The 14,433-nt window shown below is 33.3% G+C and overlaps 1 protein-coding gene across 1 annotated transcript in view; it reads right to left on the bottom strand.

The window, feature by feature from the left end:
• Positions 1–88: 88 nt before the first annotated feature.
• The window catches only part of Didum (dilute class unconventional myosin), a 32,353-nt gene continuing 18,008 nt past the window's right edge, over positions 89–14,433 (bottom strand). The window contains exons 6-13 of the mRNA XM_064063411.1: positions 4,257–5,554; positions 3,631–4,208; positions 3,062–3,493; positions 2,481–3,008; positions 1,883–2,427; positions 1,642–1,830; positions 1,352–1,594; positions 89–1,299 (exon numbers count right to left, since the gene is read on the bottom strand). Of these exons, the coding sequence (XP_063919481.1) occupies positions 1,177–1,299; positions 1,352–1,594; positions 1,642–1,830; positions 1,883–2,427; positions 2,481–3,008; positions 3,062–3,493; positions 3,631–4,208; positions 4,257–5,554 (3,936 nt within the window). The 3' untranslated portion in view covers positions 89–1,176. The remainder of the gene's footprint in view (positions 1,300–1,351; positions 1,595–1,641; positions 1,831–1,882; positions 2,428–2,480; positions 3,009–3,061; positions 3,494–3,630; positions 4,209–4,256; positions 5,555–14,433) is intronic.

Here is a 14,433-nt window from a genome sequence, read left to right as displayed (position 1 = left end):
GCTTTAATTTAAATTCAAACAACTGTTCACACTCAATAAATAAGACCGTTAAGTTCAACTCCTACAGGTACAAATAAAATAAAACCCGTCTGCTATTATGAGCGTCTATTTCATTTTTCACCTCACACATTCTTCGCTATAATCTAAGTATGTTTTAAATTAAACTTTGAAACATTCTTTCAACTGACAATAAAATATCACCAATCAATAACAATTTGCTAATTTTTAACATTAACGAGAATTTATAATACTCTTTTAGGACAGGTAACTATTCTAAATTCTGCTACAATTTTATATAAGGTTAGACTGGATTACATTTCTGGAAAATATGTTATTGTCTAAGTGCAATAAAATAGACATTTTTCTATATTTTAAGTATCTTAAACAGTGGACCATTATAAATTCGGAGACTTATTGTATATAAAATTGTAGAAGCGATGGCCTCAGCACATGATAAAGCACTTAAAGACGATTGTACTAAAAAGATATGTCTCTAATAAAAATAGAATCGAATTACTAGCAATGCAATTAATCACATTTTGTTTTCTGCCAATCGTTCGCTTGCACTATTGCTCTATAATTACAGCATACATTTTTTTAATCAATGCCTAATACAAACCATTACATTTGAAATTAAATTTATAAACATCCACATCAAATTGCTGCTAGTTTTAGCTAGAAATGTTTCTGTGATGTATATGCACAATGGTCGTCCTCCACTGAGTGTGCGTTTAAAATAGATGGACATTGAACGAGTCATATTGTTAAATTGACTTAATTCCTACAATACTATAACACTGGTTATAATTTCCAAAAATGGCACTGATTTACAAAAAATAAGAAATATGTACAAAAATCAATAAATAAATAATATGCTCAAAAAAAGAGGCACAGTAACAATAATCACAATATAATAAGGAATTTTCCTAAAAAATATTCTTCGTTTTATACACAAATAAGAGTAATAAGTATGTTTTCCTACATTTAGCGTCTGCATAAAACAGTATTTATTTATTTAGAATGTCACTGCAAAGTTTTGCTTTATAAACGTTTCTATGCTTTTAAAATTAGTCTAAAAATTAATGGAAGTGTCAAAATTTACATATTTGCACAAGAATAATACTACATATGTACAATAGTAACTCATTTCTCGCCACACTCCTCATAATTTAGTGTTTAGATTTTCTCCAACTGCGGCAATTTTAAAATCTCTGGAATTTCAATATCTTCTAAGCATATCACTGAGGGATTAAAAGGAAATCGTACTGGGAAGTTGTATTTTACATCCATCAACAAAGCCTACAAAAACACGCATAAATATTTTTAAAAAACAAAACAAAGAAAAACGTACTTGTTGTTCTTGATTCGGGGTTCTCTCTTGAAGTTTAGCTTGCACTTTTCTAATAAACGAAACTGGAACCCGTTGTTCGAATTCGTCTACCGGTGTATACAGATTTAGTATTTTACAAATCTGGAGAGGTGTTAGAGAGCTGCACATTTCACAGACACTGACAACATCTTCTTCGGTTTTCCTAGCTTGCAACAAATGCGCTGCTTGTATTATGGGTTGCAAAGTACCTTGAATAGCTTGTTCCTGTAAAACAATCGTCAAACAAAAATTAGTGATAATAACAAACGTACATCTAAGTTTTTCTCCCGCGTCCACATTTCAAAGTGTGACAAGTTATGCCGAATTTGGAAGCCTTTAGACCAATGACACAATTCTTTCCTTAAAAGAAGATTATTCAGACTCGATGCACACAAAAAGTAGAATATCTGTTTGAATATTTGAGAAATGACTTCAGGATCGACGCCATAGAAAGTAAGGATCTAAAAAAGAATTATCACAAACACCACACTTTATATATATATAAATGTTTACTTTGTGGTGATTCGTCAACTCTTGCAGAAGCGCAGTCGTTGGCTTTTGATTTGCTTCAGGACTTGTGGCTACACTACTACTTCTTCCTCTAAATCCACTAGGTTTGTTGCCACTGATCCCTGGAATTTCTTCGTGTTCTAGAATTGCAGGGACAATGAGAGGTTGCACCTTTTCCGCAAAATTCCTGATAAGTCCTTGATAGATCCAAACCGCAATATCTGATAATACTTGTCTATATTCCGATAAATCGAAATTCCTCAGACATTGATCATTTTGTTTCGCGGTATTTTTCTGCTGGAAAGCTCTATCTCCACTATACTGTTTCATATTATGAAGCAACCTTAACGTGTTGGACAGCCAAAGAACTGTCGTTTCGAAGTCGTCGTGACGTTTTCTAATAACTTTCTTCACCGAGTTTGTAAAAGCTGATAGCAGTGCTTTCACTTTGTCTTCGTCGTTGACGTAATCCGTGTGTCTGATACACATGAAGACTATATACGCTGGAAGACCAGGTAGTAATGTGACAGCTGTTCTGGGTTTTAATTCTGAAAAAACAAAATTAAAATCTTGAGTTGTCGCTTTTAGTTTAAATATTTACCAATTACTAGCTGCCTCATTACCGTATTTTCTTCCCCACTCGTATAAGAGAACATTCCCAAATAGTCACGTTCTTTCTTTCTAATAGACGGTAAAGCTCTAGCGTGTTTGTTAACTACTGCTTTATTACCAGGTTCGTTGTCTATGTCGTTCATGGTATCATCCAGATCTAAGCCAGCTTCCTTCAGCTTTTTGGCCATTAATTTAATCTGTTTCTTCAGTTTACGTACATTTTCGGCCAAAACGTCATTCTTATCGTGTAAATCGAGATTTTCTGTCGTTAGTCTTGTAATTTCGTGTTGCATATAAGCTTCACTTTGAGTCTGAGGTGCGTTGGTTAGGTTTGCCGACAACAGTCGTTGTTGTCGTTCGTTGTCCTCTCTCAACTTTTCTATTTCTAGTTTATACTCTCTTTCGTGAGCTTTATATTTAGATTTTTCGTCTTGTAACTCTAATTCTAGTTGTTTGTTGATGGTTTTTTGAGTTTCGTAGGCTAAAGCTAACTCTCCGTCTTCGTTAATGTATGCCCCTATAGATTTAGATTCGTTAGTAGACGAAAAGTGGAAAAATTGGTCTACTTACCCGTTCTATTATTAGAGTTAACAATTGACTTCATGCTGTTAGTTTGATTTGCTAATACACTTTTCAGTTGTATAATTTCTTCAGTCTTTCGCTCGAGTTCAGTTTGAAGCAACTGCAGCTGCTCATGTATTTTAGAACTTCCAGTTCCTTCAATAATACTGTTCTGCAACTCCATTAGTTGTGCTTTTAGAGTAGAATTAATTAGTTCTAGTTCTGAAATTTTGATAGAATCACGTGCTGCGTTTTCTGCCTTTTCAGTCCGTGGTGACATATCCAACTCATCCAAACGCTTCTGCATTCGCATTTTCTCTCTTTCTACTTCGGCAAGTTTGTGTTGGAGCTTGAGCACCAACCCAACATCCACTTTGTTGTTTTCGGATTCATGTTTTGTATCACTGCTACTGGTACTAGGAGTCTGACTTTCTACCGTTCCTAAACAATAAAAGCAATAAATACTATTGTGATAAAAAACCAGAGATAAGATTACAGTGCAGGAAATTCTTATCAAATGAGATGACTGTCTTTAATAGAATGAGTAAACTATGATAATTCATTTAGGTCATTGTTACCTTCGCATTTCCAGTCAATATTTTCGAGCTTTTCTCTTTGTGAGCCTGAACTAGTGGTGGATCGTACAGAACCGTAGCCATGGTCTTCCGGAATATCATTGTTGATCACAAAACTTTCGATACTACTAATGTCGCTTACGTTTCTTCTATGGGAGTTTTGGTGATTTTGATTGTTTAGTTGTTTTTCTAAATCTTCGCAGTGTTGTTCTAAACAATGGTACTCTTGTAGAAGCTTCTGGTACGCTTGTCTATCACTGTCTTGTTCGTTCAAAATCAACATTTTTTCTTCTTCTAGTCGCACTTTAAGATTCTGTTCTGCACCCTCTTGATTCATTTTAACTATTTCGTTGATATTGTCTAACTCTTTCCTCAGCTTCGTTGTCTCCTGGTCCCACAGCTCTTGTTGCTTTTCTGTTTCCTCGCGATACTTTTCTTGTTCGTGAATGAGATCCATTTTCTCTTCTTTTTCCAGTTTAATCTCTTCTTCTAGTTTCCCGATGACTTTGTTTTTCTCGATCAAGAGAGCGTTTAGGTTCTTAATTTCAACTTCCATCGCCTTGAAAGTGGTTAACTTATTCCTGAAAAAAAATATGAAAGAGTGCCAAAAACAAATATACACAAATTACTTCAATTCGTTAGCTTCATTCTTGTAGCTGACCAACTCTGAGTTATTCTTAGTGATATCATCAATCCTCTGTTGAAGACTAATAATTTTATTTTCCAATCCCTTGTTGAGTTTCTTGACGTGTTCGATGGACCTGGCTTCAATTTTAAGTTTCTTGTATTGTCTTCGAGCCAAAAATCGCCGGATTGCTGCTTGACAAATAACAATTCGCTTTCTGATGGCTTTGCAGCGTTTCCTAGCCAAGTATCCCCTCACCCATTTCTGTATTATAACAGCTTTAGCGTTGTATCGTAACTGCATGTATCTAAGTCTGGCCAAATAACCTCTGGCATATCTTTGAATACCAGATATACACTTCTGTAGTCTTCGGTACTGAACACGTTTCACCCATCCACGAATATATCTCTGCAAAGTCTTAGCAGCTCTCTCACGTCTCAAATTCTGTGCCAAAATCCTAGCCAAATATCCTCTTCCATACCGTTGTATATTAATAGTACAGCGCTTAATCCTGAGGTACTTCTTCCTCCAGATAAAAGCTCTGATAGTTTTCTGCATCATAATACAACAAGCTTTCAATTTATCGGATCGTAGCTTCTCCAAATAAGCTACTTGTCCAGCTCTGAAGAAAATCTTCGTCTTTCCGAATTGAAACATATCGGTGTTTTTGATATACTGCTTCAGAATGTTTTGACAAGTTCGCTGCATATCATTCCTGTGGATATCTTTAAATTTACACAGTACCCTATACCTGTAGAAGAAGTCAACATAAGTCCACCGACTCGGAAACCCAGCTGCCGATATTCTTATAGTCTCCAACACCCCGCATGCCCTCAACTGTTGAACGGCACGTTTCGGATTATAGTCAAACGCCGCTTTAGAATCGTTGGGTTTGATACAGCGTACGTAATGAGGGGTCGTGGCGTTCAAAGTGGTCATTAACATATTGAGGGAGTCGCGGAACTGCGAGCCTACGGTTTTCTTGTGTGTTTTCTGGGTGGCAGGTGCTGGTTTGGCTGCAACGATTTTGAGCTTGGCACCTGGAACGGCCAATTTTTGGGACTCGTCGACGAAGAGTCGTCGCACTAAGTCGTTTTTGCTTTTTTTGACAACCGAGATTTGCTCTTCGATCACGGTGTCTCGGTTCTTTTCCAGGAAGCCGTTGCTTTCGTATTGGACTTTGTCGGCGAAGTGGTTGATGGTGAAAGCGGAAGTGCCGAAACGGGCTTTGCCGAAGTGGGAATATTTGATGCATTTTGAGTAGAGTTTTTCGGTCCAGGAACCGTCGGTACCTTTGGGCATCTTGAAGAGATAAAAGGTTAGGGGTGGTATTGGAGGGCCGATTTTTATGCAGTTTATTAAAAATGGGGGAAAATTCTGCAAAGGTTAGAAACACCCAATTTTGCAAGTTTACTACGAGTGAGGTTAAGGCACGGATTTTTATGTAGTTTTGTCATCTTGTTTTCATCACAGAACTTGCGGACTACAAAAACTGGACTGTAATATGTAGCGAAAAACACAATTATACATAAAAAAACTTGAAAAGAAATCTAATATGTATTTAAAGAAGTCGAAAAAATATGATTTCTAACCACGCCAACCAGAAATCAGTAATAAAAGAGTATCAAGTACTGTGGTAAAGATTGTATATAATACTGTCGTGATCACCGCTCATTTCTAATGTTTCTTATTATTTATACACGCATGTTACACAATAGTTCTAACAGTGAGTACCTATTACCATAAAAGTACAGATATGAACCAAAATGTCTCTTCATTGCATCCTTCCATTTTAAATTTACACAAAAGGTATTACTCACGATTTTTTTAAACCAAAATAAAACACTGCGCTTAAAAGTATTAAAAAAGTATTAAAACAATAATGAAAAAGTTTTTTGTTATTGATTTTATTTAAAACGGTCGAGGGATAAATTCAGTGATCCAAAAGACCAAATTTTACCATTAATTTATATACCTACATATAAAATGTAGAAAAAAATCGTCGTCCCAAATATTCGAAGAGAAGAACCGAGTTAAGTCGTTAGTAATTAAAAAGATGAAAATGGAAAATTTTCCAATAAACTGGGCGCCGTCTAGACTGAAGAGCCAAAACTGCTTACTCAAACGGCTGAGAAAAACTAATGATTGTTAAAAAATGATAACTAGGTCATTTAAGTTGCACATGTCAAATTGCACTAACTTGAAAAAAATGTCTATACCTGTCATTGTTAACTTAGCTGTGTAAACTTGGTTTCTGATAATATCTGCAATCTGTGTGTTCTGATACAGTGTATTTAATAAATTCTAATTCTAAGTTTGTGTGTTGTCTTGATTGATTCTTGTGTTATCGTAGACCGTGTTGCTCCCAATTCTTAATACATACATATAGTCTTTGCCATTTCTATTGAAACACCACTTGTTGAACGTAAATTTGGCAACGTTCATATCAGTGGCGGCTCGTGAAGTTTTCTTCAGAGGAGGCTCAAATTTGAAAAGCACTACTTTTTATATCTTTTATTATCTGAATAATTTTTTTCGTCATGCCCACGAAAAGAACACTCTTGCGTTGACAGATAAATTATATTGCATCGATTAGTCTTTTCAAAATTGCCCAATTTTCACCAACTTTCTCGTAATAGTTCTCCCTTTTATGAGCCGAATCTAAATTATTGGCAATATTTTGCTTACCAAGCATTTCTAATTTAATCGAAGAAAATATGTGTTCCTGTGATTTTTCATGCCTTTCTATAGCTCGTGACAAATTTTGTAAATTATTATAGCCTGTTTTACCCCAAGCGGAAGATTTATCAATTTATCACTTATAAATAATACACAATTCCAGCAGTATAATTTGTTTCTTAAAACCGAAGCCGTTAACTATTTAGTTTTATTATAATTATTTTCATGAAATGCTCTGTTTTGTTTCTAATTGTAACTGTCAATACCATTAATGGGAGTGATGGTGTTGGTCTTCCCTTTTATACCCTTACCTACGTAAAGCCTAAACACCACCACCACTGAACAGGGAGCTCGCGAAACCACCTCAATGTTTTTCCTACTTACACCCGATTGCTCCAACTAATAAGAAAGAGATAAAGTTATCTGTACGACTTGATCTGAAAAGAGATGAACAGCCGGAGGCTAGCGGCTTGGAGCGGCAGTCCCATTAACGTTTTAGCCAATGCAATACCCACTGACGGTGCGTCAAGGTTACGGTGTCATTTTCAGATGCATCGTCGTTCGGAGGCTAGCGGCTAGCAAGCCTCTGCCGCTGAAACCAAACGCGAAGTGGTGTGAATGTGAATTATGATTGTGAGGGCGCAAATATAAATTTTTCCGACATTTTAACCTGATATATGATGAAAGTAAATGAAATCCAAGAAAATATTCTGAAAAATAACAAATGTCTACAAAAATATAAATTCTTTCATCGAAAAAAATTAGAGGAAGCTCAGCTCCAAAAAATAGAGGAGGCTCAGCCTCCCCTGCCTCCTCTGAGGAGCCGCCACTGGTTCATATTCAGACAATTTTCTAACTAAAAGCCGTTGTCAATCAACCGAAAGCTGTTACCAATTGCTAAATTTTAATCAAAATCAACAGATGGTGTTTCAATAGAAATGGCACACACAATAGTTGTTCTCCATGTCAAAACTTTCATTTTCAATGTTCCCACGGTTATAGTCTTTGCCATTTCTATTGAAACACCACTACTTGTTAATCGTAAATTTGGCAACGTTCATATTCAGACAATTTTCTAACTAAAAGCCGTTGTTAATCAACCGAAAGCTGTCACCAATTGCTAAATTTTAAGCAAAATCAACAGGTGGTGTTTCAATAGAAATGGCAAAGACAATACATAAGTCATAAAACCACGAATTAAGCAGTACTTCCATGAAAGGCAAATGTCAAATTTTGATTCCAAAACACCTTTAGACCCTATAGTATTTATGGGTTGGTACGGTGCTAATGTATACAAAAATTCAAAAAATACTGTGAAGACACTTTGTCAGGCTTCCGTCAAATATTTATGGCACCTGCCATCAATCACGATAGATGGCAGGTGTTATTTATGCTTATCTGTTTAAACACCTATAAATAACCACATAACCTATATGGATTTTGACCGATAGCGGTAACACTATCATCGTGTGCTAATGACACTGACATTGCAGATATTATTAAAAAATAGTGTTAATTCTTTTTTAAGGCAATAACAATACATTAGCTAGTAGTACATATGTTTTACTACAATATCACCAAACTTGAAACACAAAAATTCAAAACTTTTAAGATAGATGCAGATGTAGATTTAATGTATTGGAAGAAATAAGATAAGCTTACGTGCATTAATCACAGCCTTCTTTGATCTGAAAAGTTTTGAATCATGCTGTATATATGGGTAGTGGACATGGGTTGCATGTGTTCACCTTGTGCACATCTTCCCTAGTTAAATGTCAATGTTGCATAAAAAAGAAGACCTCTAACTTCCTGTCTTTGTTCATTGTAGAATATTTTTTATTCTATCGATTCTGGAAAAATTGTTGGAATTTTCGAAGAAATGAAGATGAAAATAACTTCCACAAGTCGAAATCTACACAAAAATGCCGTTCCATAATTTAAAAAATTTTTGGGATATAATCTCGATGAGCTAATTCGAAAAAAACAGAACCTAAGGTATTAATGGTTTCGGATTAATATGTTCGGAAATTTTTTAATATCTCAAAAACTGTCATTTTTTATTTTATCGCTTCAGGAAAAAATGTTACAATTTTCGAATGCTGCTCCAAAAACGGTCAAAAAATTTATAGAGGGAGGCACTGAAAAATTGAGATTTTTGAAAAATTGATCAAAAATCCCCAAAAACTTCTTAGATATGTACATAGATCTCGACTGATTCGAAAACCATAGGGTGTTAAAGGTCCCTGAATAAAATTTTTCAAAAATTAGCTTTGAAATTGATTTTTTTATAACCATTACATATCTTGAAAATTGGCATTTTTCTTTTTAACGATTCTGGAAAAATTGTTGGAGTTTTCGAAGAAATGAAGCCAAAATTAACTTCTACAAATCGAAATCTACAAGAAAATGTCTTTAGTTAATTTTCGAAGAATACTCGAAAAAAGCTCAAAAAATTCATACGGAGAGGTACTGAAAACTGAGATTTTCGAAAAGTTGTCTAAAATTCTGAGTTACAGATTCCAAAGAGCTGATTCGAAAAACAGGACTTGTTAATAGTCCCGGACTAAGATGTTCGAAAAACTCTTTTCGAAAATGAAATTTTTTAAAAACATATCTCGAAAAATGTCGCTTTTCATTTTATCGATTCTGAAAAAAATTGTTGGAATTTTCGAATAGTGCTTGAAAAATGGTCAAAAAATTCATTGAGAAGAAAAGATGCCCAAAAATTCCGAGATATAGATCTGGACGAACTGATTCGAAAAACTAACGTGTTACTGGCCCCAAAACAAAATTTTCCAAAGATTCACTTTGAAATTGATTTTTGATCGTTAGAATTTTCGAAGAAATGACGCCAAAATTAACTTCTACAAGTCAAAATCTACAAGAAAATGTCTTCACGTAATTTTCGAATAGTGCTTGAAAAATGGTAAAAAATCCATTTTTTTTTCGAGGGAATGTGATTTGCCAAAATCAATCTTATTAGGCAATACTAACAAAAAAATTAAAAATTGGAAACTCGAAAAACTGCAAATGCAAATCGCAAATCTGAAAGCTGAAACACCCAAAAGTTGGAAAATCGAAAAACTGTAAAATTTAAAAACGAAAAGTCGAAGAGACGCATATCTTAAAAATGAAAAAAACAAAAAAAAAATTGAAAAATGGAATAATTGAGGAAACGAGAAACTGGGAAAATTAAAATTGAAAAAACAAAAAAATAAAATCCAAACACTGAAAGATCGAATAAACGAAAAAATAACGAAAATTAAAAACCGAAAAATTTTAACATTTAAAAATCAAAAGTTCGAAAGTTGAAAATTTTAAACCTGAAAACTCGAAAAATTGCAAATCGTAAACTAAAGAAAAAAAAATGTAAATTTGAATAATTGAAAAATTCAAGCAAAAAATCGAGGGCGGAGCTGAGTTTAAGTTAAAGCCCTATATTTTCTTACAGGGTATCTAATTTGCTAAATTTAGTTTTATTTTAGCATGTACTAAAAAAAAGAGAGGGTGGGTGGGCGGGGCTAGTAGCTGCTAAGATAAGATTGATTTTGGCAAATAAGTTACCCTCTAAAAAAAGAGAGGGCGGGTGGGTGGGGCTAGAAATTTGATGACACTACTAAGAAAAACAAAGCTGGTGAAGAAATTGTGGAAGGTTATTTTGACAGAACTTCCCTCACCTTTGAAGTATAGTCTGACAAATTCCGTTTGTTTAAATGATTGCTCATAAAAGGCTCTCTAGGAAAATTTTGCTTATAAGACTCTAGAAAACCTGAACGCAGCTCCGCCCACGTCTCACCAATTTTTAATTCTTCAATTTTACGATTTTTCAATTTTAAAATTATAAAATCGAAAAAAATATTGTTAAACGGAAAAACTGTGATGAAATCGAGAAAATGAAACTCAAAAAATCGAGAATAAAAAAAAAACAAAAATCAAGAACGAGAAACTGAAAAATCGAAAAATGAAAAATTGTAAAATCGAAAAATTGAAAAACTAATGAAAGAATTTGAAAGATTTAAAAGGTTTCAAAGTTTCAAAGATTTCAAACACCAAAAATTGTAAATAGTAAATACACCGAAGATTCTAGATGGAAAAAATCCAACAAAAGCTAAAAAATCATAAAGATCTTGGAGGTACTAATGATCCTAGAACTTCTAAAAATTTAGACTTTGTAAAATTTATAGTAATTCAAAAGTGTCCAAAGTTTCTAAAGATTGGAAAGACTAAGGACTCTGAGAACTCTAAGGACTCTAGAGAGTCTAAAAACTTTAATAAAGATACTCTTAAAGACTCAAACGTTAATAAGATATTTAAAATTCTGCTCCGACTATTTCAAAGATTGTGGAACTTGTAAAAATTGCATGAACTCTTAAAATGCCAAAGATTTTAAAGATTCCAAAGACTAATGAAAACTAAAAGCTTAAAAATGTGAAAGGTCTTGAACACCCCAATTATTATCTTACAGATCTTGGAGATTGTCCAGAATTGCCAAAAATTCCGAAGATTGAGTCTTAAGGTCTATAAATTATGGAAAATCTGGAAAAATTTAGAAAATTGGAAAATGTAATCCTAGAAAAGTTAAAAATTTCCGTAAAGGTTGAATTTCAAAATTCTGGCATAACTGGAGCCTGTTAATTTTAGAAATTTTGGAAAATCTGTAAACTTCGGGCATTTTGTGTGTGTAAAATCTGAAAAATCAGACTAATCTGGAAAATTTGAACATTCTAGACATTTTGAAAACCGCAAATTCCGAAAAATAAAAAAAAAATCGAAAGTCACAAAATCTCAAAATATCAAAAGTTTGCACAATCTAAGATCTAAAATCTGGTCCTTAGACTTCTTACTTTAGCAATTTAGTAAACCAATTGACAACAACAATTCAGCGGCTAACTTTTCTACCATTTTTCCCTCGCACCTTAATTAATTCATAACAAACGAGCCGATGATTGAAAAGATCCCTAAAAATTGTCAAAAAATTATGAGAAGCAAATGTCGACGGGCTGATTCGAAAAACATAACGTATTAATGCTCCCGGATCAAGGTTTTCGAAGAATCCAATTAATTTGAAAATTAGTTTTTTTGTTTATAAAATTGTTTCGAATCTGAAAAATGTTGGAATTTTCGAAGAAATAGAAGTAAAAATACAGGCTACAAGTCGAAATCTACAAGAAAATGTCTTTAGGTAATTTTCGGTGGGTGCTAGAAAAAGCTCAAAACATTCATACGGAGAAGGTATAGAAAAACTGAGATTTTTGAAAAGTTGTCTAAAATTCTGGGATACAGATCCCAATGAGCTGATTCGAAAAACAGGACTTGTTAATAGTTCCGGACTAAGATATTCGAAAAATTCTTTTCGAAAATGAAATTTTTAAATATTTTTCGAAAATTGTCGCTTTTCATGTTATCGATTCTAAAAAAAAAAGTTGCAATTTTCGAAGAAATGAACGAAAATAACTTTTACAAATCGAAATCCATAAGAAAATGTCTTTGGGTAATTTTCGAATAGTGCTTGAAAAATGGTCACAAAATCCATTGAAATATTGAAATTTTCGAAAAGATCACCAAAAAATCCTCAAAAAATTATGAGAAGCAGATTTCGACCGGTTGATTCGAAAAACATAACGTGTTAATGCTTCCGGATCAAGGTTTTCGAAGAATTCAATTAATTTGAAAATTAGTTTTTTTGTTTATAAAATTTTTGCGATTCTGAAAAATATTGGAATTTTCGAAAAAATGTAAGCGAAAATACGGGCTACAAGTCGAAATCTACAAGAAAATGTCTTTGGATAATTTTCGCAGGCGGCTAGAAAAAGCTCAAAAAAATTCATACGGAGAGGTATTGAAAAACTGAGATTTTTGAAAAGTTGCCTAAAATTCTGGGATACAGATCCCAGTAAGCTGATCTGAAAAACATACTGTTAATAGACTGGGACTAAGATATTTAAAAAATTCTTTTCGAAAATGGAATTTTTTTAATATCCGAAAATTTCGCTTTTAATTTTATCGATTCTGAAAAAATTGTCGGAATTTTAGGAGAAATGAAGCCAAAAATTACTTCTGCAAGTCGAAATCTATAAGAAAATTTTCGAATAGTGCTCGAAAAACCATCAAAAAATTCCAAGATATAGATCTCGACGAGCTGATTCGAGAAATTAACGTGTTAATGGTCCCTGAACAAAATTTTCCAAAAAATTCGCTTTGAAACTGATTTTTTAATATTCCACACATTATCATTTTTCAATTCTTCGATTTGCGAAAAGTTTAATGGTTCCCGACCGAGATTTTAGAAAAATGTTGCTTGACTCCACTTCGGTAATCTCTGTGGATAATAAAAATTCTATGTTCTGTTTCAAACATTTTTTTATTACCTTGATTACAAATGTCAAGATGACAGATGACTTTAATGGAAAACAACAGTACTGCCACTACAATTTTTGAAAACTAGACAAGTTTTTTTTCTTCACACGGTATTATGGATTCAACAAAAATACAGTTAGGCCTAGTACAGTGGTGGAACTTTTAAAAGTTAAGATTTTAACTTTGAGAAATTTAAAACTGTAATAGTAAGATTCTGCCAAATGTAAACCTATAAAATAATGTAAAAACTTAAGTTCTGAAATGCAGTATTGTCATCGCATTTTTGTCATCTTAAAATTTCTGGTTTGGTTTATAAGACAAAAGACAACCCGATCACAAAGAAAAGTTGATGTCTACATTTTCTCCCTCATGATTGCTGGTACATTAAAAAAAAACATTACTTCATCATTCTTTAATCTCGGAATGAATTGTTGTGATCGCCTGGGGCAATTCGTCAATGATTAATAGGTCTGACGCACCATCTTTTACTTATTGATCTTTTTCTTCTTAAACGCTAGGTACACGTTCTCCAGTTGTGCAATAAACGGCAATGTAAAATTTGTATTCTCTTTATCACTTCAAATATTAGTTATAACTAATAAGTTAAATAAAAATGACATCGAAATAGTTTTTAAATATGTACTCAGTTGAGACAAATTTCGTAGTATGGATAGATACAATTTCAGAACATAATCTGTCCATTATCAACAGACTTTTATGAAATTTTAAATATAACTTTCTCGATTTAACGCCAGGGCAGTTTTATTTTTATAGTTTACCATTATTATTTTTTTTATTTTAGTGAACTTTTTATCATGTATTTTTAAAAATCAATATCTCAATTACTTATGGAAATTTCGGGACGCGGTTTTCACCTGTTTTCAGCTTACAAAAGTCTAGAAATGGAGGGGAATCATTGTCGACCTTTTTTGTTGGAAATGAGATACAGTAACAGCGGTTTTTTCGATACAATAAAAAGTAGTATGGGTTGTGGTTGCATTTCCATATATTTGTGTAAAAAGAAGCACTTTACACAAATTTCATATACATATATTATTATATCGTAAACGAATTGGATCGGCCCTTTGTTTAAGATTTCTTTTAAGTTCTCTTACTCACATTTATCGCACAGAAAGAAAATCGGA

This window comes from Zophobas morio, unplaced genomic scaffold (genome assembly GCF_036711695.1).
Source record: "Zophobas morio isolate AGI-343-1 ecotype UQ-CSIRO unplaced genomic scaffold, CSIRO_AGI_Zmor_V1 ptg000023l, whole genome shotgun sequence".
Lineage (NCBI taxonomy): Eukaryota > Metazoa > Arthropoda > Insecta > Coleoptera > Tenebrionidae > Zophobas > Zophobas morio.
This window is presented reverse-complemented; position numbering and strand designations above follow the sequence as displayed.